The sequence below is a fragment of the Perna viridis genome, chromosome 6 (genome assembly GCF_037379345.1).
Source record: "Perna viridis isolate PV_CMFRI_1.1 ecotype Kerala chromosome 6, ASM3737934v1, whole genome shotgun sequence".
NCBI lineage: Eukaryota > Metazoa > Mollusca > Bivalvia > Mytilida > Mytilidae > Perna > Perna viridis.
Genome location: NC_142450.1, coordinates 25,016,424 through 25,043,208, shown reverse-complemented (window position 1 = coordinate 25,043,208; position 26,785 = coordinate 25,016,424). Strand labels below are relative to the sequence as shown.

Genomic DNA, 26,785 nt, shown 5'->3' with positions numbered 1-26,785 from the left:
TGGTTCTCTTAATTACTCTGACTGATCAGGAATCCAATGTATTCATTTTTTGTATTTTTCTTAATTTTGGAAGAGGTACAGAAGACAGATAATGATTAAATCAAGATAAAACATGTTTTATTATCAACAAAAATAAGCAATTCGAAGTAATTCTAATGCCCTCTTGAAAATGCACATGTGTACAATATACACTGAACACACCTCTCTGTGTTTTAATAAAAACACATGAACACAATGATATGACTCTTTACATAGAAATACCTGAACAATATACCTGTCACATTACTACATGTAGTAGGATAAAAGATCACAATAAAACAGTGAGACATTATACAATTCAAGTTTGACAAATTATCATTCTTTACTCCAATAAGACATTGATCATGTTAAATACTGTATTTCTTTACTTATCTTTTTGAAAAAATTGCAAAAGGTAATCCATTACAGCTAAGTGGTCAGACATGCTTTTAAAATATAAAATGTCCTTTTAAAATTGTACTTATCCCTGCATTGCAATATCAGCCATGAAAACATTCATTGATATAATTCTTTCTATAAAAAAAATACCAGAAATGATAATCAACCTTCACAATAGTAGAATATACTTCTACTTATATACATGTATCGTCATGTACCAGGTGCATCATTGATATATCAAAGAAATATTTTATACAACCCTGGTACATTTGCTTTCAACAATTCATGGGCAAATAATCAGATTTCCAACTAAAATAAAAAGCTGCACAGAATGACATGATCGAAGCCATTTAAACTCTGGTTACTTGGGGCAAGTGTGGACACAAGGTTATTTTTGACACACTGAAATGAAGGGACTTACAGTTCAATATGGACACAACAACTGGTTTGGAATACAATATTGCACAATATTTTGAAATTCAATTTACGTAAAAAGTTCTGCTTTCAGGGTGCTTTCTGGGATCAATTTGCACCCCATTATCTCAAAAATGGTTAATGATAGAACAACTCTGCTCGCATACTTCTTAAAGCCCTTGTGAAGAGAAACAATTTACCAAAAAAAATCAGATGAATAATTTTAAAAAATGACATTTTTGGCCCTGCATGATACCTTTTTACTCAAAAGTTACGAGAAATAATCTAATACTGAAAATACAGAAAGAGATTTACACAAGGAAACCTGTAGGTAAAAAGCCAAAATCGGTCTAAAAATTAAAAAAAATGATGTTAAGGATGTGGCCTTATTAAGGCCCCCTATACACAGGAAAAATAAATACTATTTAAAATCTGTTTAATATTCCTAAAACAATTTTTATGAGAAACAATTTTTTCTTAAGATAAAGAACAGGAGTAAATACCAATACTTACCCCGTTTTCAAATAAAAGAAAGATGCTTGAGGTACAAAAAATATCAGGTGCAGATTTAAAATAATTTTGCTATAAAATAGTAATTTATTATTTTTTTTTAAAAACTGAAACTGAAAAATACTAAAATCATATCCCTTCCACAAGATCATCTGTTTAAAATATTCACTTGCAAACAAACAATAAAAAAACTACATAACTGGGGTTGAAATAAGCTCTCTCCCCTTGGCCCAATGCCAGCAGATTTTATGATGGCAAGTCGAAGTCATAGCCCCCTGGACTACCTATTTGTGGATGTTTTCTTTTCCTTATCTACTTATTATAAGGATAAGTAAACTGTTCAGTTTTGCCAAACTGTCTGCTTGATAAGTTTCACAAATATTCTTTTTTTTACCTCTTCATATACTCACACTATACACATTATAGAGCTACAATAAAAAATAAGTCATCAAAACATACAATTATATAACATTTTACATTTGAGCACTAAAATAACAAGGATAAATGAGGTATATTTATATATGTATGTGTACACGTATAAAAAATTTACATGATATGGTCACAAAATAACTGGGTTTTAACTACCCACCTATGAAGCTATGGGTACCAGGAAAGCAATATTATATGTTAATAAATATGTAATTTCATATTGGTCCTGTTATAGGTTTGAGGTCTGTCATATTGGTCGAGGCGATCGTATTCGTCCTGAGGCATTGCCGAGGGCCAATATGGCTGTCAAGGCTAATATGATTGACCGAAACCTATAACAGGGCCAATATGAAATTACATATTTATTGACAATTTTATTAACCAACTCAACTAGATGATTTGTAGAACAGTTGTTTTAGTAGGTTTACCAAGAACATGTAGGTTTATTTGCATTAATCAGTCTTAAATATCCTTTTTGTATAAAATGGAAGATTTTTTTTGTGTTTCTGCAGCTTTTAGTCCTGGTGATCAAAGTTCCTGAAATAACAATTCTTAAAGCACATTTTAGATATACAAATGTGCAATTGCAATTATATTCTACTCTTTTGTTTTAGGCATTACAGTAGGGTTGCCAGGTGTAATAAATTATTGGTTTGCATATCATAGTTATGTTGGATTCCATTTTTTGTTTTCTATGTGCACATCCTTTGATTCTAGTTTGTCCTTTTATATTACATAATGTATGCTTTTATATTTGGTCTGAAGCTCCTTAGAGCTTGTGATTGTATTTGAATGATATGCCAAATCAAAATCAAGTTTTCTTACCTTATTCTTAGTTTTTTATTTTTTTGGTTAGTTATATACATGTTTAGGTACATATGCATAAATAATCCAGCAGGATAATGAAGTGATAATATCTAATTCCAAATGGCAGTGTCAAAGGACCCGAAGTTATGATGCCGTATTGGCCCTGGTTTGATCCATATTGGCCCCGTATAGATGTGAATAACCTTGCCAATGCATACTAATTTCTATTAAAAAAATTAAAGGAATATTTGTAACTTTTTGCATGATACATGTGCAAAAAAAGAAATTTGCAACCCTAACATCTGAAGTCTAACAATTTTAAAAAATCAAGCACCACATTACCGCATTTAGCACCAAATCCAAATAAACAACAAAAATTCATTACTGACTTGCTTAATACAGAAACTTAAACATTTTGAAGCAAAAAAATTATTACAAGGGAACCAACTCTTTTTCTGGAATAGGATTCTTTAGACAAGTAGATTTGTGTCCATTTTTCCAGTGTTCTTTTTGACACTTATCACTGCAATATCTGGCCAGTTTACATGCCCCACAGTATAGAAATTTATCAGTGTCTGAACAAGGCTTTCTGCATGTTGGACAGGAACAATAATACCTGTTACGGTTAGCTAACTCCATATTTAGTTTATCTTTTGGATGCCAACAGTCTTTCAGGTTCTCCTCAGTATCTTCATACAAAATGCTGAATAGCTCATTAAAATTCACATACAGCTGATCCCTGCAAAATGGCAATAGAACATTTGATTCAATTGACTTATTGGCCTTTAAATATTTGGCATACTCAAAAAGTATTTTCAATGCTTGGCTGGACTTAATTCTCCTTTGAGTGTTAGTTCCACCAAGAACAGCCATTGCATGCAGAATTTTTAGACAACTCTGTACAGTCTCCATTGACAAAAGACTGAAATACTCTAAACGACTTTTAACTTGTTCTTGGACATCTCTGAAAATGTTGTGCTTAAGAAGTAGCTCGACCATGCTAAATTTACCAACAAGCAAACACCTGTATATATTAATCAGAGCATTTAGAGTTAATTCTGAACTTTCTCTTTGTCGGACAGCTTTCAACAAGACGGGAACAATCTGTTCTTTGTAGAGATTGAAGTGCTTAAGGGCAGCAACTGAAGTCTGCATTTCAGTGAATATCAGCAACAGGCAGTTCAAATTGCTATTAACATGACATTTACATGAAGTTTGTTGACATCTAACAAGTCTTTTTACCATCACATCTGATCCAGTTTCTCCAAGACATTGAACCACTTTCCAGTAATTATCAGAATGTTTGACCTTTGAACTTTGCCTCATTTTTTTCAAAGTATCAAACAAAGCACCCAGATAGGGGTAGTCAGGTTCTTTGATTTTGCTCACTATTTCAGCAACATAACTTTCGACTGTCTGACTTGAGGACATTTCTGCTTCCCTGTATATTTCTTCAGTACAACAAGGGCATAAATTATGAAGAACTTGACAGCAGTCCTACTGTAGAGACAACTCTCCGCCCTGCAAAAGAACATAAGAAGCATTAATTTATTCATTTCAGCTTCCAAAATTCATAAATAGCAGTGGTTGGGATTTGTAAAAGTCCAAAATCATTTATTTTTATAACTTTAGGTAAGTTTTAAAAAAACTGGCTTATTGTATTTCTGATTGTCAAATGGCTTATTTTCAAACCTGTAATCCAAAGCACTGAAATATTTAAAATCATTTAGCATCTTAAGCAAGGGATTGGAATTACATACACCTTCATGTATACTGAGGTTGTTGAAATAATACAAGGCAAAATTGTATTGCAATGCTGTATCATTTAAAGACATTGATATCCGTGGAAGAGCCTCTGGCTCCTGAGATGTTAATATTGGTTTCGTGTTTATACAGCATTCAAAACTAATAAATGCAATGATTTTCGTTTTATCATACATATCTGATCTACAAGGGACAGTTACATGTACATGTTAGCAGTAAAAATATGCATAATTAAGAAAGTGCAATTGTACAATGTATATTAAAATAGCTTCAAGTATTCTTAATTATTTAATACTAAATCATACAGTATCTTTGGTGCATTATAAAATAAAATGTTTAGCAAAGTGCAGAAGATTCTACACTTATACTGACTATAGTGAGTATGTTACAAGGTATACTCAAGTTATTGTCATGTGACCAAATATCTACAGATGATAGCAATGACGACATGATCCCATAATATGACCACAAATATCTTTTTGTTTACAAATTTTTATAAAAGCACATTTCACAAGTTCTGTCTTGAATTTTCAACTCATTATCTAAAATTTTCAAGAAAACCCCCTGAAAATGTTTTTAAAATGTGTGGCCGTTTTCGGCTTCTGTACATAAGTGACCCTAGAATTGCTAAAATATAGACTCTGGTCACCAGCGACCGATATGCACAATATATGAGTAAATTGATGCTTATGAAACGAAAAAAAAAAAAACCAAGAAGAGATTTTCTTAATTAACCGTGTAAATGTGCATTTATATTGAAAGAAGATACAAGTAATTTGGAAATATTTTTTCCTTTAAACTTTAATATTTTAACGCATAAAACTAATTAAAATAATGTCATATTCGCTCAGCCAATCAAAAGACCGAAGACTTCACTGGTGACTCAGGGTTACATTTGAGAGAAACTTCCAGGTTAATGTCACTCTACAGACACAAACGACTTAGTACATGTACATGATGAAATAATATTTGTTTAATATATACATTCCTCCATGTACAATAAAAAAATTGATACCCTCAACCTATATTTCTTTTGATTTTTCCAATACATTTTCTATTTTCTCTTCCTTTGAAGTTGGAGTATGTGTGACGTTCAATGTTAGCTGTGTCTTACTTATTTATCAATGTGTTGATAGGGGTTTCACCAGGTATAACCTGATCAAGACTTATCTCAGGAACAGGCTCAAGGTCTCCTCAGCCAATATGCTTCTTAAGATCATTCTCCTGGACTTAAAACTTTCAATTTCAGAAGGGCTTTTGAGCTATGGTATAAGGCTAAGTATAGGAGAATTCTTCACTATTAGGTATCTTATTCATACCCTTCTGACAACAATTCACATTTCATGTGCTATTATTGTAATATTCATTTCGCTTTACGTTAAAAAACAAGACTTGTTAAACTGTTTAAAACTGTATTTTTTATAGAGATAAAACAACACTGTTATGACTATATTTATTTTATTGTGTTGTATTTTATGTTATCTGTATTAAATGTATTAGTGTTGAAAAACCAAACAAACATTGCTATTTTTTATAAAAGTGCCTTATGTAGAGACTGAATTCAACTTCACAGAGACTTCCTGAAGACGCAGATTTCTCTTACTGCATAAGTGACAAAAGGGTTCAAAATCCAGCCAAAAACCCTGTCATGGTCAAAAGCCACTATCCATGGTATAGGACACATCATCTTTAGGTGATCTACCAACATGCAAAATATCAAAAGTCTACATCAAAAAACAAAAAAATTACAGCCCAAACACTAGTTAGTAACAGACACGTACATGGACAAAGCAATCACTATAGGGAGACCACCATTTTTTGTGGTGGGGGCCAAATAACAATAAAAATAGCAAAAAAACGTCAAAAAAAGGGCAACAACTCCAACATTGATAAAAACAAATAATCAACCACAGCAATATCTCATCATGCATAACATTTTTATTCAATGTCAGAATTTGGCTAAACCTAACAGTTTTGGAGATACATTGTGTATATGCAAAAAAACTACTATCTGATACCTATGTTCTATTTTTAGTAACAACTGGAATGTTTTTCAACAAATCAGAAATCTCCAAATCATTTCTATGCAGGACACCCCATTGGCCCAAGGAACATTCAAACCAAGTTTGGTTCCAATTGGTCAAGTAGTGTCAGAGGAGAAATGTTTTGAAAAATTGCTAAGAACGATTGATGCCAAAAAATTGCAAAAGCTCACATGGCCTTTAGCCAGGTAAGTTAAAAAACGTCATTTTTCACCTTTCCAGGGCAATAACTCTAACAAAAAGTCATCAAACAACTTGATCCAATGCAGACTTTTGTAGGCCTTATAATAAGGATCATTTTGGCATGAAAATAATTTGGCAAAGCCAAATAGTATTGGAGATAAATGATAAAAAACTTCTGTCTGACCCCTTTGTTCTATTAATAACTGGCCATGTTTTTCAACAGATCAAAAAATCCAACATCAGATGTATGCAGTATACTCTAAAAAAATATTCATACATGTACCAAGTTTATTTAATACTTATTGGTCTGGTAGATTAAGAGGAGATGATTTTTTGAAAGAATTAACATTAAAAATAGGGAAAAAATGTCGCAAAAGGGCAATTTCATCAACATGGTTTAACAGATGAAAACAAAAATTTACTGTCAGATAGACCTCATCATGCTGAACACTTTTACCCAGTCAAAATTTGGCTAAACTTAAAGGTTTTGGAGATATATGCAAAAAACTTCAATCTGTGCCGTATGTTCTATATTTAGTAATAGTGGCCATATTTTTAGACAGATAAAAAATCCCCATATCAGTTCTAATAAGAATATCCTAAAGAAGATTCATACCAAGTTTGGTTCAAATTGGTCAAGTATTTTCTGAGAAGATTTTTGAATGTAAATGTTACAAATAGCAATTTATAATTATGATAACTTGCATTTGCCTGTTTACAATACTATAGCATATTCAAAGAGTTTTATGCTTTCCACTGTTCGTCTCTGGAACCAACTTGCAACATCAACGGAAACTAGTCCCTCGGTTAATGTTTTCAAAAAAAGATTAAACTCTGAAAATCCTAGAGCTCTCAAGTAACTTTAACATTGGTAACAGAAAAGAGAATATATGGATTGGTCAGCTAAGGTGTGAAGCTAGCAGCCTGAAATCTCATCTGCATCTTCACCACTTGGCTGAGGATCCATTCTCCCCCCACTGTGGAGACTCCATAGAGGATAACAACCACTTTTTAATATCATGTCAGCATTATCAACTTCAGAGACCTTGCAAAACTTTCTATTTGGAAATGAACATTTTATGTTTGAAAATTATGCAGGCAGTACAAGATTTTCTAAAAAGTACCAAAAGATTTCAGTAGTACATATTGATTCATTTATTTAAAGCTGATGGTAGATTTGATTTGTTGACAGACTTAAATCTGTATATTTTATTGCATTTATATAAATTTAAAATAACTCCAACTGATATTGCTATTAGCAGTTGGAGGGACGGAAATGGGATTCAGTTTCCTATGCACTTTTTCGGAACTGATAAGATACACATAAAAACTTTTGAGATTTCTTAAAAACTTGGCTCAAATTTCATTACAATCGATATTTTATGTGTGAAGAAGTGTAATATTTGGTAAGATTTGGACAACATACATTTTTTCCTCAGCTGACATAAATATGATATTCTAAATAACAACTTATTTGAATTTTTTTTATATTTTTTATATTTTCAAAACAGATTGCAGTAAATGTCTTTGAAAAGAATACAAAAGGTCACATTTTTATTAGCCTTGATGTCATCTGTAAAGAAAAAAGAGTTATCCCTCTTTATATGTATGTATGTATGTATGTATGTATGTATGTATGTATTCCTTATGTTCCATAATTGTATGTTGCCTTGTATGGAGAGGATATATATAGGCTTTAAGCCTGCTATCCAATCCAGTTCATCTTATTGAATAAAATATGTTTAAAACAAAACAAAAATAGCAAAAAATATTGAAAAAAGGCAATAACTCCAACATGGCTTCATGAATTTACATGAACATTTTACCACAGATAGATCTCATCATGCTGAACACTTTTACCCACTCTGAATTTTGCTAAACCTAACCGGTTCATGGTTTAATTTACTTTCGAGCATTACTTAAGTGAATTAGGAAATTGCAGTGGTTGTAAACAAGCTTGGCCACTAACGTCTTCTTGAATTTAACAAAGCGTTAGCAGTGAAATTAGGAACATCATCACATGTATTTATTTGCAAAAACGTTAAGAAAAAATATCAAGCACAGGTCAGGAGAGTCTATACCTCATTATTCCAATTATGATTTTCTGGACTACAATAAAATGTGTTTCTATGAACACATGTAAGCGCAACCCAATTTTAATCCTGATAGACCGGGCATGCACACATTATGACAATGTTATTAATTAATCCACTTTCATTGAATTAACGAGCTTCATAATTGGCATAAATATGTTTAACAGCCTTAAATCCTTGTTCAAATAAATATAATTGTCAGATTCTGATATGGTCTGATTTGGTGTAAGCCGATTTTGTCATGATCCATTTTTGTTCTGGTCTGATTCATCATGCATTCGTATGAAGCTAGAATTGACAGTTTTTTGGTACCGATCAGCAGCATTAGGTAGTGTAGTAATATGTAATTATGCAAATCATAATGTAGGTGTTTAGCCTCCCGTTTTTTTTTTGTGGGTCTCCCATAATTTTACCTTTTTGACCAGCAACAAAACTCTATCAAGCGAGAAGCATCGATCTCCCAGTATCAAGACTTCCTCCTGTTATACCTTCCCATAATTGAATTTATCAAATATTCGTTAATTTATGTCAAGAACGTCGTGGGTCATGAAAGCGCTTTATCGTCAAAACGCTTGGAACAGCTGATCGACATATGAGTCTCTCTAGAATTATCTTCATTCATATCGACAAATAACATGATTTACAATTTCGAATGGATAGTTACAATTTTTTTTTTGTATATCAAGATTTTACGAACTTTGTGGCCAAACATAACTTGCCGTTCCGTGTGGCTGATCAATTTACTGACTGTTTGAAAAAAAAGAAAACCATTCCCTCAAAATAATGAATAAAATTGCCAAGAAATTTTAATGTAAACGAACTAAATGCACCCAAATCATAAAGCCATACCAAGCATCACTTCTGTGAATACATGTATAATTCATTTTGTTGATTCATTCGTATATATCATGTATTTATGGTTTTGAAAAAATATTAAAAATCCTCTGTTTTATTTAATTGATAACATAACAAAATATGTCGATAATGTCGTCAAACAAAATCTCCCGTAACTTTATGATGGATTGCAGGAGATCTCCGACAATTAGGTTTGACTAGGTTAACAGGTATGATCATAAGCGAATGTAAAGTACAGATATATCATATAATTGTAACTAGTGCAAGAAGTTGCTAACAATATTACTTTATTAGCGACTTAAAAATGCCTCAGCATCTAGACTATTATTAGACTATTTGTACTTCAAGACATGACTTCTGATTGATTGATTTTTGGGATTTAACACCCGAGCAGCAGTATTTCAGCTATATTCAGGCGATAGGCATGACTTCAAGTTCAGAGAATTCATATTTCTATTAGTATTATTGTTAATCTTGCCATTCTAGGTTTAAAATACATATTTGAAGAAAACAGCTGTTACTTAAATTGTCATTTCTAAATGAATGCTCCAAATTTCTACCTTTAGCGTTAATTGTAAAAATAAATTAGCTTATCCACTGCAATCTCAGACAACTTGTGCTGATGCTGCTTACTTGGCTCGTTTCAGCAACCGGAAGTATTTCCAAACGCTCTGTTCAGGGAAGATCTCAAAATTAAAAAGTATGGTCCAAATGTCCCTTTTATTTTTCGGCCTATTTCGATCTTGGCGGTATTACATGTAGCTTTAAAATATGAGATTTTATGTTCATTGGTTTTTTTTCAGGGAGCGTTTAGTACATAAAAGTACATAAATGTACATAAATAAATAAATAAATAAATAGATAAACCAATATTTAACTATTTATTTTTTTTTACTTTGGTTAAATATTTATCCTTAATATTGACTTCAGTTTTGTAAATAATCACAACTTGTGCATATTTGATACCGGGAGGTGGCGCCTTATTTTTTAGATAACATCAATAATTTGTTTTTAATCTTATTCAGGGCAATGATTACATCGGTATAGAAATGATTGCATTCCATGCATTTGCAAGTACATTCTTCCAGAAAAAATATACTTTTTAATGAGCATCCTTCATTTTAATATGATTTTTAAAACTATGAACGTACCCTTTTCTTCATATGCTACAGAAAAGAGAGAAAAGGAGTCAATTTCCAACACAATACAGCAATACTGATGACATCACTATTCCTGTTGATGTAACCGAATGGTTTGTTGATCCAGATTTTTTTTCATTCCACCATGGCAAGCCATTGTGGAATTTATTCTTAATAAATATTTGATAAAATGTTAATAAATCTTTATCAACATGTGCAAAAATGATTTATTGATATCAATAAATATATCAATTAGTAACATGTTGATAAATCATTAATGATATTATATTGAACGAATTATTAACATGTTAAAAATATTAGTCCACGAACTAATATTGGGTAGGTATTGCCTAAATCAGCGAGTACTGTGAGCTTTACCATACATGTAACGTCTGTATGATACTCGTAAAAGTAATAAAGGACATTACAGGGGGCGGGATGACCCGGATGAAAATTTTCGCAAATGCTAATATTTTCATTTATATTTTAAGCGAAATCAATATTTTTATTTGAAAATCTGCCTTGTTAATTAATGGGGAAGTTTTTTAATAAATGAATAACATGAGAAAAAATAAGTTTTTTTCCAAAATTCCATCCCCATACCCCTCTTTCCCCTCGCCTTCAAAATGATCGATAGCTTTAAAGCACTTCGCAATACTTTACATTTTTATATCCCTTAAGGACATCTGTAGCAACATCCTTTTCAGTTTTGGCCCGTCAGATCAATACCGTAAATATTACAGTTCTCCACGGATGATGGGAATATTTTACACATATCATGTGACGCAAACAAAATTCAAACGACAGCGGCAAATTCCAAACAAGAAAATGATTGCCTTTCTTATCTTAGAAAAAGCTATGCTTCGATTTGAATAATACAATCGGAGTTATATTTTTTTTCAAGGCGGGTTAGGTTCTTGACAACAGCGGCAATTTGAACAGCGAAGATACACGTACGTACATCCACTTGTTTCCCGAACTTTTTAATAGCATCATATTCACTTCTTTTATGTAGTAAAAACAAATAGAGAAAGACTCGAAAACTATCAGTACAGATGAATTTATTTTTACTGAAACATAATCTAAACCAATGAATTTTTATTTGTTTGGTTTAAGGAAGCGATGAATTTTCTCCGAAAGTACAGACACTTTTTGTTACTTCCGGGACATGATTTTTTTCGTTAGTATATTGGGGAACCTTAAGGGAAATTTAGATAGTGCATGTAATAACCGTAGAGCTCACTCCGCTCCGCGGTGCTCGCTATTAAGTCTTGATAATTATTAACGTGTGAATAAATATGTTATATTTATTGATATCAATAAATGACAATTTACTGATATCAATAATTTATCCTTAATATCAATAATAAAGGAAGATATCCTAATAGTCCTATAGATATTTACGAAGATTTGGGAATGGTTTACTGGACTAATTTGCAACAGTTAAAGCGTGATCCTAAACTTAACAGCTAATGTGCCAATATCTTCTCAAATTTTGTCATCACGAAGAACTCTTACATTGTCACATATTTGGAAGTGATATGGACGGTTTGCCTCTTTCATAAGACATGTTCCTATATCACGCTAGCTGGTACATAAAATTATTCCATTTCGCCTCAGTAAGATTAGGTGTGAACTAAGTCGAAATGGGAAATTGTGAAATCATGCAAAAAAGTGCTATACTTTGTGTTTTTATAGTAATTAAATCTTATATATACACATAAAACGAGCGACAAGCAGCTAGTATATTATTTGTGCAAAAAAAATCTTTTGCATTCCAATTGCGCCAAAACTAAATAAGGAACGTTAAAATACTAAAACACTAAAAATCGTACGACAATAGCCGTCACCTGTTTAAAATATTGAATCACACTCCTTCATGATTAATCCGGTTTTAATAACAAATGTGCCGAAGAGAAAAAGGGGCGCAATGGTTTAAGAATTATTATTATTATGACATTTACCCCAAACGCACTGAAGACTAAGCTAAGGTACAACAAAGATGGCTTCCAGAAAATCCACGAGTTCTGCGGTGCAATATGTCCAAATCGATGGCTTAGTACGTATTCTTGACATGGAAACATACAGGAATCATACTTTTTTCAAAATCAAAAGTTTTTCCTCATAAATGTGTTGAAGAAGGATTCAAAGAGTTTGATTTTCATGTGATCAATGTTCTGTAGGGGAAATATTTACTAAGTACAACTATAGTACAAGATGTTTCAGTCTTTGCATTAATATATTTTAATAAAAAGTATTATGGAAGCAAATTGCAACCATTATTGGCGCAATATTGTTTGCCATACGATTATGTTGCATCTAGTGATTGGGATTAGAATTTTGAGAATTGGCAGTTTTCTATGATCCTCACTGACTTCAGAATTTCAATGGGCCTTTTTTTGTGACTTTAAGAAAGGGTGCAGGACATTTCGTAACCTGGTTGTTTCGTACCTAGGTAAATTTCAAAGTGGGATGTTTCGTACCTGGGTTATATCACACAGTCACAGAGACGTTTAATACCTATTGTTTAACATACAGCATTGTTATTTTTAAGAGGGTCCTTATAGATTACTACGTTAATGTTCGCTCCTTCACAGTTATTTTCTGTCAAATTATCTCTTACCTTTAAGATTCATCTAAATGATTTGAAAAATATGTCCGTAGCCAGTGCAATTTGAAAACTTTTAAAGGTTAGCTGATATCTTAAAGCAAAATGCATTTTATGTTTCAGATAATAGTATGTGTGTAAATAAACATCTATGAAAATTGTCTGTATATGTGTCATGTAAAATGTTACAGAAATTTTGTTATATATGTTCAGATTTGCTTCTAATGCTGATTAAATGGTTCAATTTATCTAATAAACATGACCATGTCATCACAATCTTGCCTTATGTCGGGAAGAGTTTGCCCAGGTATGAAACATCTCACTATGAAATTTAACCCAGGTACAAAACATTCCACCTACGAAACGACCAGGTTACGATACGTCTCAGTTGAGGTACGAATCGACCTGGTACGAAACGACCAGGTTACGAAACGTCTAGCATCCGTAAGAAATGGTTTGAATGAGACTTGTTCAGATGCAATTTGATTAATGGGATATGGTTCTCTCTAATCCCAATCACTGTACACCATGTATTGTAAAGAATAGTGCACAAGATATATGTCACCATGTAGCCTGGTTCCAATAACCTCTGACCCTTTGATAAAGGGTTTGTAAGTCTCGTTTTAATTTTAATTTCCAATGGTAACATATTGAAATCCGAAGACTGATCTGTATTTTACTGTTTACTTCCGGGAAACAGAAATGCTGTATTTCAATGCAAAATCTTATTTTTTATGCTTTTCTTAATATTTTAATCCTGTGAAACTAGACACTTGTTTTTGTTATTTTTTATCAGTATTTTTACACAAAAAGATATTTTGCTTTTAATATTAAACCCAATGATACGTTATTGACGAATCTCCATGCATTTGAAAGGTAGACAAGGACCCATTCTCATGATGAAACTTGTGTACCATATTGATACATATACAAAATATATGTAAGGCTGGGGTCAGGATGATGTGTCGTATGTGAGAAGTTGGAAATTTAGCGGTACTGCAGAGTATCCTACTTCAAGTGCTTTTAACAACATTCGGGTTGAAATAGTGCATGTTACATCTTCATGTACCTAGTTTGATTCCAGGTTCATTTTTCTGTATGCTAATACCATGCTTGTTACATTAGCAGGGGCTGCTCTGGCTTCCAAAATTCTGTCGCCAGAAAAATCGCCAGCTGCCATATTTTGTCGCCAGTTTTCAGAAATAAGAGCCAAAGGGTGCAAGCAAACATACATATTTTTTTAAAAATGACAGTATTAAGTCCACTGATGAATTATCTTTGTTAATTTATCAAAATAACCTTTCCATTCATGACATACATGTACCCAATGCATGTATAAAGCAGGTTTTTAGCTCTAGTCTGTCACTTTTTATTTGCAAAATAATAAAGTACTACTCCAGAAACAGGTATTTTATTTCTACCACAGATTTTATATTACTATTCTCACATACATTTAGTCCCTGATTTTAAAACATGATTGTCCTATTTTACAATATAATTTGATTTTTTTTATGTTTTTAACAAACTTGATTCTTTTTTCAAGTAATAAAGTGTCTACCATTTTGTTACATGCATCTTGATATCTGAATAGTATTTCCTGAATTAGATTTTGGGAATCCCCATTCTATTTGTTTTCCCACCAAAAAAGTCACATGGCAAAAGTATAAACAAATGTCATCCATTTTTTTATCACTTCTTTCATTTCAAAATGTTTAGGCACTGCCTGATGGGATAATCATTGTTAATAGGAATAAATTTATTCTGCTATTAGGTAAGTCTGTCTCTGAATGTATCACATGCTTAAACAGGGCTGTGAAGCTTGTACATGTATGTTGCCATGTGCACATGGCCATAATTGTGTTTACCTTTGACCAGATGATGAGAGTGTTGATTGGCTCAATAGTACATTTACATTTGATTGGCACCTCCCATGAGGATATTGTTAGTCACAGTCATCTGGTCTAATTGCCTTCAGTCATAAATTTGGCATGGTCAATTAACTGTGACAAGGTATCAACACAATTGTTTAATTAGACTTTAGAGAGAATATCTGTTGCTGATAAACTTCCTGTCAGTTTTAATATACAAAACCTAGGTGCCAAGAAAATCGCCAACTGGCTATTTTTGTCGCCAGATAAAATAAAAAATCACAATTTGCGTCATTGGCGAAGCCCAGCGCGACCCCTGCATTAGTACAATGTGTTTCTTTTTCTATTGGATTAAACATTTTATTGTCCAGAAAACAAAAGGATTGGACTCAAGTTGTAACAACTTATTAATGTCCTCTTCATATAATAAAAAATATAATTAACATGCATCAGCAACAGAGTATGCGAAATTCGTCGGTCCTGCTGGTCCTGACCAGTAAAATCAGGTTTGTCCGATGTTTTTATCACAAGCGACGGTCCAAGGACCGTCGTTAAGAAAATGGCCGTCATTGTGCTTTGTTGGTATGATTTTTTGTTTGGTTATTAGATGTTGACTGGTTTGCGTAATTCCATTTCCGGTTTAACATCAGGTACCAGATTGTTGACAATGTGCTAATGTGGCCTTTTCAACACTTTAAAGGTGTCGTTCCTGGCAAATAGCCAGCTAAGTAACTGTCACATGTTCAGACTAATAATACAATGTCTATAAAAGATGATGATGGGGAAATAGCTGCGAAATGTACAATGTAGCTCTAATTATCTTTTGTGATTTTTATGTTAGATTGCAAAATCAGAAAAAAGAAAAAAGATCAAGAGTTATAATTTTGCATCTAATGGGGAAATGGACAGTGGTGATGAGTTTGACTTTGAGCAGACTGAAGCAGAAAACTTTTCATGGATTATAAATTATGCTGTTGAAGAATGATTATGATAAAATAAAATTATTGATATTCAGATAATTATATTGATACAAACTTAAGTTACTAAAATAATCACATGCAAAATGGGAAATAAATAAAACTGTATTAATAGATATTTCTGAAAACAGATTGAGAAAAAAAAACTCCACAACCAAGTAAATACATGTACTCCAAAAATGAAAAGCAACTTGGCATCCCATAAAGTCATTGAAGAATTTTAATTCGCTAACAATAAATTAATGAAAATGAGTGAGTGGCTAAAAATCTGTGGGACTGACTGAACAATCTATCCAGCCAAATTGTGCGAACTCTGCAGCAACATATTCACAAAAAAGTTATAAACAAACAAACGACTTAGAGCAGAGAGAATGACCGTGAAAGTAGAAAGAAAAAAGAAAACAAAACGAGAAAGGATTGTCATTTGATCAATTACCAAACCTTTGGGTATTCTTGATGTAGCTCTGCATGTCAAGAAAATTTTGTTCTATTAAAATTTTGACCATTTTACATGAGAAACCCTGTTTTGTTACTGTTTTCATTCAACTTTCGTGGAAACAAAATTGTGGGCGTAAAATGTAGCTCATTACATTTGGAATGGAACGAAGCAGACAGAAACGTGATAGAGTTTTTAATACATGTAGTTTCAGTGAAAAATTACAAAATTCTTCCTTTGAAACCGTGATTATGTACATGATATTGGCAACTGGTTCTTTCCCAGCTAGCCTGTGTTTTCTGTTTGACTTAGTAATGTAATCTAACTTCAATAATCTCAGTGAGTCGCAAGTTTCTGTCGCCTACTTCTTTCTTTGTTTTTTACTATTCTCTTTTGTAAAAATCTTTGAAGGAAACTCAGTACTGTGGTTCTAGGAATCTCTGAAACTTGGCCTATCTTTGTTGTAGTCATACCATCCTTGTACAATGGAGTAATGATTTTTTTCACATTCAGACTTGACTCTGAAGCATTAGGACCTACATGTATTGCTTCTTCAAACAAGTAAAACATAAACAAATCTGTGTTATGCCATAAATATTTTAAATTATTCAGTCTGATGTCATGATTAAAGAATGTGACCTGATGTTATTGATATTCTAATTTTTAATTTGGTGACAAGAAAATTAATTGAAAATATAAAAAGATATTTAATAAGTAATTTTAAATTACTATAGAACTGCTAAAGTTCATTGTCTATTTTAGGTAGTTCTGAAAATAATAAAGCACTGTCAGGAAGAGACGGCAGGAGGAACTGACCTAGTTCAAGGAGTATTATTGGGACTGGTTGTAGACAATAAATTAGAAATAACAAATTGTTTCCCTTTCCCCAGACATAGTGAGGAAGAAGAATTCAATGAAGGTAAATATGATGTATATACACAAATTATAGGCATAAAATTGTTTCTTTTGAGCATTGGTCATAATTCCTGAAATTTTCTGGATCATCAATGGTAAATAAACATTGATTGATAATGAATAATTGGTGTAATTTTTTTCCATTTGATTTGACAAATAGAAAATCCCCAAGTATCCATACCCAGCTTTTTTAAGAAGAAAATACTAAAACAAGCATTTTATGCAGTAAACCAGTAGCTACATGTATATTGCATTAAAATTTTTATTTTTTCATTTACTATACTGAAAATGGTTTTTTTTTAATTCCTATACTTGCAGTCCAATACCAGATGGAGATGATGAGAAATCTTCGCCATGTCAACATTGACCACTTACACGTTGGCTGGTACCAGAGCACATACTTTGGCTCCTTTATCAACAGACCTTTGCTTGATTCTCAGTTCAATTACCAGGATAATATAGAGGAATCTGTGGTCCTTATATATGGTAAATAGCACTGTGGTTGTTTAAATAAATGGTTTACTTTTTGGCAACTGAAATACCCAGTAGTATCCCCTCAGTGGTCTAGGGGTAATGTGCTTGCCTCGAGCATGAGAGGTCATAGGTTTATCCCTGGCTGAGTCATACCAATAGCTATAATATTGGTAGCCACCGCTTCTCTGCCAAGCATGCTGTACTAAGGGGAGTGATGACTGGTTGGCTCAGAGACAGAATAATGTGTCTGAGTGGGATGACATGATGCCTACATGTGGGTTGTTGCTTCTATGAGTCAGCACAGCAAAGATCCGGCTCAGCATATCAGACTAGTACAAACTAGGGTCTGTTCATAAGGTTCTAATGCTTTCGTTCTGAAATGGATGAAACAGCTGCCTTAATATGTTAAACCACAATAGATCAATCAATCTTAGATCTGTAGGTCCAGTTTATTGACTTAGGTTAGGGTCATGATTATTTTTGGAACTTATCTTTTATTCTCTGTATTGTTGGCAAAGAAAAAAAATGTTACAGATGACAGAGCTATATGCTTAAAGCCAGATTTAAAATAATGTTTGTTTCCCCTTACCTGACCCTACCTCCTGACATTGGGTAGGTAGGTAGGGAAAATGTTTTTTCCCTAAGTTCATCTGGTTCTGTAAAAACGATCATCAAAGAAGTGAAAAGTGTTGCTAGAAAACTTTTTTAAAAATCTTGTCTGAGAAAGGTAATAATATTATTTGGATATGGTCAACTTTTATGGGTAGGTAGGGTAACGGAAAACAACCTTAATCTTAATTTTGGCCTTAGTTATCTGCTTAACATAGATCTCTTCAAAATAGTTCTACTTTTATCCTGAAGGAAGGAATATTATTATAATATCATTAAGCTTAAGTTAAAGGTTAGGATATTGGAATATCATACAAAAGTAAAGTGTATATATATGTAAGTGCTCAGTAACTTCCTTAGCAATGTATTGGTAGTTTTGTTCTGAGACAGATACATTGTATGCTTAAGTTCAGAAGTCCCTTCCCTCTTTTTATCAGGAAGCAAGCATGTTATTTAACTGTATCTAGACTAGGGGCTTAACTAGCCATTTTCATTTTTTTTTTATAACAGATCCCTTACGGACAACACAAGGGTATGTAGCACTGAAAGCTTACAGATTGACAAAAGATATGATGGATTTCTACAGAAATGGTGACTACAGTCCTGACGCTATTAAAGAAACAAATATCAGTTTTGAAAAAATGTTTGAGGAGATCCCTATCTACATCAAAAACTCTCATTTGACAAATGCTCTGCTGTGTGAGATCGAAGAGAAAACACCTGCTCAGGAAAGCTATAACTATTTAGATCTGGCTACAAGGTAATTAATGGTAAAAAAAGTGTTGCAAAGCTGTTTCAAAAGAAGAAATACATACATGACTTTGAACAGAATCAGTAAGATTCTATAGACGCAATTACATTGACCAATGTAGTACATATCTGCTGGTCAACCAAGTCCCACTGTGTTATATTACAAGAGGATGTTCCCTCTGATTATGTTGTCAAATCGAGTCTCATTATATTTGAATGGTGACATTGTGATGGCATTGGCTCACTTGGTTTTTCTTGGGAATATATTATATGATCAACATGAACCAATCATGCTTGCTAGCATATATTTACATTGGTGTGGAGGGGATACCACATAGAATGTTTTTAGTTAAATGACATATTGACTTTTTGATTTCAATGTCAAGATACATTTTTTCAACAAGAACAATAGATGTAGGCATAATTTTTAGCTCCAGTTTTGTTTTGTTTTTGTAGTTCAATGTTAGAGAAGAATTTGAGACAGTTGATGGAGTGTGTTGATGATGTTGCCATGGATGCCAATCGCTTCCTTAATTTCCAAAGACAGTACTACAAACAGCAGTTACAAAAACAACAGTATGTTCTTAAGAGAGTAAGTGTTCTGAATTTGGTATGCAGAAAATGTCAATGTGGAATTAGGGATGTTTTATTGATATTTAAGGCTGAAATATGCCAGTAAGATATTTAAGAAGTCAAACCAATAGTTATTGCCTTAGCTGACTTTCCTTTGAAATGGTAATAAATCAACGAATACATAAAAAAATATCAACATGATTGGCAGGGATAGGGTAATTGTAAACAGGAATTCTAATTGGCTGTTATTGATAACATTTTTATAAGTAATCATTGTAAATTATGATTACAAGTCATCATATTTAATCAATCATTGGGTAAAAAAAATGATGTTATCGTGATTACTTATTGTATACATCTTGATTACATTACCCCCCCCCAAAAAAAAAAATTTAAATTAATAAAAAAGAATTCTTTAAAAAATAGATTGTTAAGGATCCATATATTTCTTTTTGACTTTATTTTTTTTTTTTAAGTTTTAATTGATTTTAGGAATGGAAAATTTAGGTTTGCTATCATACATTTAATTGAATAGGTAATAGTGGTGTAGCACTCCAATTGAGTTTCTATTCTCTTTTGTCTTGTTTCCTGCTGCTTATTTACAACAGCAAATAGAGAATAAGCAATGGAAAAGAATTTTTCAATTAGTTTTTTGATAATTTATTTGCTAGATCCTCTATGACATAATGTTGACATAAAAAAATGGTTCACAATTGGTAAATATGCAACATTTTGTCTTTAATCGTGAATGATTTTGTTGTGGCTTGATCCAATGTTTTAAATCAAGAAACCAAATTAATCAAATTCAATACTTTAAAACTATAATCTTAAGCTTTATTTGATATGGCTTCAGACATGCTTTTCTCCATTAAACCAAAAATGTATGTACTGCAATGTGATCATATGTAATCAATTACATTTGAAATTAGGAGTAATCATTATGCAATTGATTACATTTTTACCCCATGCCCATGTAATCACAATGTAATTGATTACATTTGAAGGTGATCTGTCCCAATCCTTATAATTGGTTTCCCCCCCCACAAAAAAAATCATTGTAAAACTGATGCTAAAAAAATTTCCACTGCATCAAAAACATGTATTAAAATGTCATAACATTTCATTATAATCCAATTAATAAATTTCGAATCTACTTCACTTTAGCAACAAGAAAATCAACAGAGAGAGCAGAGAGGAGAAAAACCATTACCTGAGGATGATATCAACAAGATGTTTAAACCCTTACCAGCGCCACCTAGACTCGACAGCTTATTGTTAGCTGAACAGATTAACAACTATTGTCAACAAATTGGAGAGTTTTCTTCTCAGAGTCTTGGCAAATTGTTCATGTCAGAAACCTTGCAGAAAGAACCACTGGAAAGTTAATGGAAAGACAAGCTAGGATTTTAGAATTATCAAAAATTACCAGAATGTCATCTTCGACAACATTTAAGTGCTGTCTAAATAAAAATATTTTGAAATGGAAATTCTTGTTTTTCAGGTGCAATTTCTCACAACAATGGTGGCTGTATAATCTTAGTAAACTTCATTTATTTTTCAATGAAAAAAGATCAGGTTAAACTTGATGCAAAGCTAAATTCAGTTTATTATCCTTCCAAATCCAAAAAAGACATCTCAAGATTGTTAAAGAGTGGCATGTGAAAACAAACATGAAGTACATTTTAAGGTTTAAATATTTAAAAAGTTTATTACATTGATAAAATGATTAGTTGGGACATTAATTATGCTATAGTTCTTGCTATGATCACATTAGTTGATCCAGCTGGCCCAAAAACATCACCATACACAGGTACAGCACTAGTGTTGCCCCTACATACTAGGGTAAAATAAACTAAGACGAAAACAAAACAAGACATACAAAGGTAAGAAATTCCTGACTTCGGACAAGTGGATGCAAAAATGTGGCTGGGTTAAAGTACTGTGGTGTGATCACTACCCTCCCACGTTAAAATTGGGCCACCATGGAAAAAACATTACACAACCAAACACACCCTAAAAGGTCAGAATCCCCTGCCAATATTCCAAAGTCAATTGGCGTTATAGAAATATTTTTACTTCAAATCACATAAGCGTCAAAGGACATATGGCTTTGTGTAGCAACACTGCTTATTTTTCTTTCCATTACAAATTGCTATTTCATTTTGACATATTTTTTTTTTAAATAGCAACATGCATCATAAGCAATGCTTCTGTTTTCTATATGAAGCTTTTTTTGATTCACATTTTAGACATGTTCTATTCCATTTTTTTTTTGTCTTGAAAATACTTAGAAAGGTTTTAGTAACCCAACGTAAATTTAGAAAACCATGTCTGAATGAAATATTGTAATCACAGTATTTTTATTTTCGCAGTTAATTTCTCTCGCAAACACTTCATTACATCACAGGAGGAAGAAAAAAACAAGTACTATCTTTTAAATAAGATAGCCAACGCAGTAAAATTGTTCTTTTTACTATGATTTTTTTACATTTCATCAGAAAATAACACATGACACGCAATTTCAAATTCCGGTACATTTTTTTTTTTTCGAACGTCACTAAATTATTAGTATTTGACCAATAGGGAAATATAATTTTGATCAGGTGACTTGCGTTTCCATGGAAGAGCGTCTTTAAGGTCAGATGGTAAAAAGCGAAACTATACAGATTGCGTCGGAAAAATATTATATAGAAAGCAGTGTTCCATGTGCAAAACAATCGATAATTTAACATTGTGAAATTTATTGTAAGACTCTCTCACGCCCAATCTAATTAAAATTTAATCTTTAATAACGCTACCCTCGTATGTCAGATCGTGTATTTTACTCAGACTGTCTCGTATTATCGATTAAAACATTACAAAATATGTTGAACTAGCAATGAATTATGGGGAAAATAGATACAGGATAATTAATTGGATATCGTAATTATATATAAATAATGATCAAAATTTAATTGCTCGTGCCAAGAACGCTTACAAATTTAACTCGCATTTGTTAAATCTGCGATTTTCGACGCACGTTATTATATTTTTGGTATTTACTCAGACTCTTTCTAATTACGAAGGTTTTCGGTCTTATAAATTAACAATGCTATAGAATGTTTAAGTAATACTATACTCGCCCGAGTCGTATGTCTGTGTATTACACTATATGAGACCGACCAATGAGTGTTTTAATCAGAATAAACACTTACGTCATAGATAAACGTTTAATTTACACTTCATGCATAACAAACCATGGACATGGCTGATAACATTTCTCTGTAACATTGTAAATTTATTGCCATTGATAACAATATATGTACAGATTAATTCGATCACAATATTACAATATGGAAAACAGACAAACACGACAAAGAACATAATAACTGCTTAATTCGAATACAATATTATCATATGGAAAACTGACAAACACGACAAAGGACATAAAGTAACAAAAATAAAACATACAAAGTAACAAGTAAATGAGCAACTCGGACTCCACTAAAAACTGGAGCATGGACCAGGTTCACCTGTAGAGTAAGCGTCCGCTGCTTTTCAGAAACATCCGCCGAGTTGCTCATAAAAAAAGTCAAAGAGGAAAGGAAAACTGGATACATCGTAACGGTCCACGAGTTTCATGATGACGACCATAAAATTTCTGAATTGATGACTTCCATCTTGTAGCAGCATAACATTGTTCCAGAATCCTAACTGTAAGATGTCTAGCTCGATGCAAAAAGCTCTGGCATAATGTATGAGATATGATATGAAAATTCCATACACAGATGCTAAAGGGACGTTGCCACAGATAAAATAAAAGTTGACAATTCTGAATGAAAAGTCATCACATTTGTCGTAAAGTTTGGTCAATAGTTTTCCTTTACGATCGATCTCTAACTGTAGGCCAAGATATGAGGCTGACTGTGTATGTAGTAGCCTTTATCTCAAGTTCTTTTGGGTAGATGCGATGTATCAAATACCCGAGACTAGGATTGTTTAACGATGAATTATACGTTATCTGTATAGCGGAAACTTATATTAAATGATCTAGCTAAACGATGTTCTTTCTTTTGGATAAGATCAGCAATAAAGTCAGCATAATAAGAGTGCAGGAATAGGTCAACAAGGAGAGGAACACAACTTTTTCCCATTTGAACGCCAACCGTTTGTTGAAAAACGCGTCCACGACACTGGAAAATATGTTGTACATAAATACTAGATTCTTCTACATATGGTGATTATATTTCTCAGTTGTTAAGGTATGTCAGAACTGGTAGTGACTACTCTTACTTCGTATTGCGCCCACAGACTTTTTGGACCAAGGTTATAAAAATACGTCTTATTCGCTGCCAAAAATTATTGCCGAAATCCTGATCTTAGAATTATTCTGTATCTGACAAACAGATCGTAGATGATGGATTTCAACATCAACACACTAGTTTTATGTTGTTTTTATTTGTATCTTACTATTTTGAAGTGTCTTCTTGGATTGATTTACTTGATTCTAATAGTATTCATTTTCCTTTTTTAATACTGCATGTTTGTGTTGAAATATACCGCAAATAATTAACTGTAATTAAAGCTGTGGGTTTAGAGCGCCATAAAATCTGGTTTTACCCACAATTTCTATCAGAAATGGACCATGTCAGGAGTATTGCGGTGGATTCGAAATTTCCGGTTTATTCCTTGATATTGTCATTGGTTACTGGGACCTTCCTGTTGGCTATTGTCTATATTTTATCATTTTGGTATTGTTTGTATTGTCTTCATCATAACCAAAGAAATACATGTCATTAGCCAAACCATGCAGACTCCAATTTCCATCAAATGTAAGAACAAAAGAGTCGCCGGGGTTTGTTGCTACCATCTGCTTTACAACTGTATCAAAGATTCCTCGACCATTTATTTCGGGAAGTGTTATTATTGTGTCTCAACTACGTAAATTAATATGGCTTGGTACTGCAACGTTTTAATTGCTGTTTGAAGGGTCACGTTAATCGCTACTATCCTGCTGTTAATTAGTGTTTTTGGAACCATACATAAACCTGTGGAAACTTCCATGGAAGAGAATTTACGACGTTAAAAAATGATATCTCGAGTTGTGATATATGTGCTTTGAAACGAACACATGGTTGTAAAACTGAACTGTTTGTTCAGGTTGAAAAACATTTTCAGGTATTCCACAAATTATTGACATTTCAGCAATGACAGAAAAAAAATGTTTTCAGTTTTCATTCTTTTTCTCCATTCTCTTCCTATTTCCATAATTGCTGTTTTTCTTTCATTCCCTGCATTTGGTACCTCGACCTTTCTTGGTTTGTTTAGTAGTAAAAGTTTCTTCCATAGGGAAGATAACCCCTACCTGTGTTAAGTCCGCTGCTGCATCGTTAGTTTCTAAAAGCATCAATGGCCTTTTTTTCAAATCTGTTGAACTTATTGAGACTCTCTTCCTATGTACTTGGTAGTACTGACTATTTTCTTACTGTAACAAGTTCCTTACTCCAAAGTAATGAGGGTTCAGATTTTGAGGAGATCAAATCGTTCCTCTTACGTAAATCAAGCTACACACACTTCAAAGTTTTGTGTCTCCAAGACCTTATCCAAAAGCTTTTCAGTCGACGCAATGTTTTTCTCTTTATATATGTGCCCCGTGCAGGTCCGGGTGTAAAAAGAATAGGCCTGTATCAGCGCTAAGCTTGTCGTAAAAGGCGACTAAATAGTGCTCAGAACCCTAGCCGGGGACTAGGGTGCTCTGCCCACGGAGCGGCTGGGTTTTGTGCCCCAGGTAGTGGAATGGGGTACCCCTGGCGTGTTACATACTGGGGTTGTCAGGCTATAGTACGGAAAATCTGACCGTAAACCATAGTGGTGCACCGTGTTGGGAAAGATGCCACGTTCCTCGCGCGTTAAAGAACCCTACTGCGGTATTCTCCAGGAGTAGGAATCATAGGGCTCCGCCACAGGAGGCTTAATTGCCCGACCCTACCCACCTGTCCCCATTTCCAGTAGCAATCAAAATTTTTCGACCCCATTATCCTTGTGTCCCATCCCATTTTTAATTTCACCATCATTTCATGTTCATTTTATCATCCACTTTATGTTCATCGCCTGAATATAGCTGAAATATTGCTGCTCGGGCGTTAAACCCCAATAAACAATAAATCAATCTTTATATATGTAAAACTATCCGCATACTTATTTGATATCCCGACTCACACGCATTATATATCGTTCTCGTCTTCTAAATATACCGAAAAAGATATTGTTAGGATGCTGGATTTTTTTATCGACAACATATTTGTCCAGTCTAGCTGATGTGTTTTTCAACACACGGTGGACATTTCAATGGGAACAAATGGGTGCTTTGATACTCGCGAACACATTCCTTTACTCCTATGAGCCAGTTCCTTTAATCTGTTTTCGCTATATAGATTACGTATTTTCTTCACCAATCCTAATTTCAAGGACTTTATACATCGCATCTACCCAAAAGGAACTGAACAGAGATGGATCCGATTACTTTCAATGTAATTGATTAAATTAAAATTACTTTGTGAAATGTATTATCAAATTTAATTAATGATTACAGCATTTCTAAAAGTAATTGATTAAGTTATTGATTACATTGGCAAGTAATCAAGATTACATCTTATTACGACGAATTTGCAAATAACTATGATTTATTTGAAAAGTTTGGAACATTTTGTTTATGTTATTAGTACTTTTTATACGACATTAAATACTTTGGATTTAACAGGTAATATTATTTTTTTAAAGTATAGCAGAACATCAACCACCAATCTTTGAATGTAAAAAATAGCCATAATACCTTGGGTTTTACTTTTGTACTTCTTAATGAATTCATTAAAACAATTCTATAGGATCTTTTGATAGCTATTACAAACATTGTTTTCATTGAAATAATTAATTTTATTTTACT

At 32.8% G+C, this 26,785-nt stretch overlaps 2 protein-coding genes across 4 annotated transcripts; one reads left to right on the top strand and one right to left on the bottom strand.

Annotated features, from left to right (window-relative positions):
- Positions 1-100: 100 nt before the first annotated feature.
- On the bottom strand, positions 101-10,181 carry LOC148614226 (uncharacterized). Of its 3 annotated transcripts, XM_088588162.1 has the most exons (3): positions 10,075-10,175; positions 3,194-4,098; positions 101-1,769 (listed from the first exon to the last, which is right to left on the bottom strand). In XM_088588162.1, exons 2-3 carry the CDS (start codon positions 4,006-4,008, stop codon positions 1,748-1,750), a joined length of 837 nt encoding a protein of 278 aa, XP_088444288.1. In that variant the 5' UTR covers positions 4,009-4,098; positions 10,075-10,175; the 3' UTR covers positions 101-1,747. The 3 variants fall into 3 exon arrangements, with proteins under 3 accessions (XP_088444288.1, XP_088444287.1, XP_088444286.1); XM_088588161.1 differs by having other exon boundaries at positions 101-4,098; positions 10,148-10,181; XM_088588160.1 differs by having other exon boundaries at positions 101-4,098.
- Positions 10,182-12,607: 2,426 nt separating this feature from the next.
- Positions 12,608-21,350, top strand: LOC148614225 (eukaryotic translation initiation factor 3 subunit H-like). The gene is made up of 6 exons (XM_088588159.1): positions 12,608-12,712; positions 17,305-17,461; positions 17,776-17,943; positions 19,051-19,300; positions 19,747-19,882; positions 21,028-21,350. Exons 1-6 carry the CDS (start codon positions 12,656-12,658, stop codon positions 21,247-21,249), a joined length of 990 nt encoding a protein of 329 aa, XP_088444285.1. The 5' UTR covers positions 12,608-12,655; the 3' UTR covers positions 21,250-21,350.
- Positions 21,351-26,785: the final 5,435 nt, after the last annotated feature.

Excerpts from the sequence above, each read along its gene's own strand:
- LOC148614226 (XM_088588161.1), bottom strand. The coding sequence starts at position 4,008 with ATGTCCTCAAGTCAGACAGTCGAAAGTTATGTTGCTGAAATAGTGAGC.
- LOC148614225 (XM_088588159.1), top strand. The coding sequence starts at position 12,656 with ATGGCTTCCAGAAAATCCACGAGTTCTGCGGTGCAATATGTCCAAATC. Across the intron at positions 17,462-17,775 it reads GGAAGAAGAATTCAATGAAG|TCCAATACCAGATGGAGATG; the intron begins GTAAATATGATG and ends CTATACTTGCAG. Across the intron at positions 19,301-19,746 it reads TATTTAGATCTGGCTACAAG|TTCAATGTTAGAGAAGAATT; the intron begins GTAATTAATGGT and ends TTGTTTTTGTAG.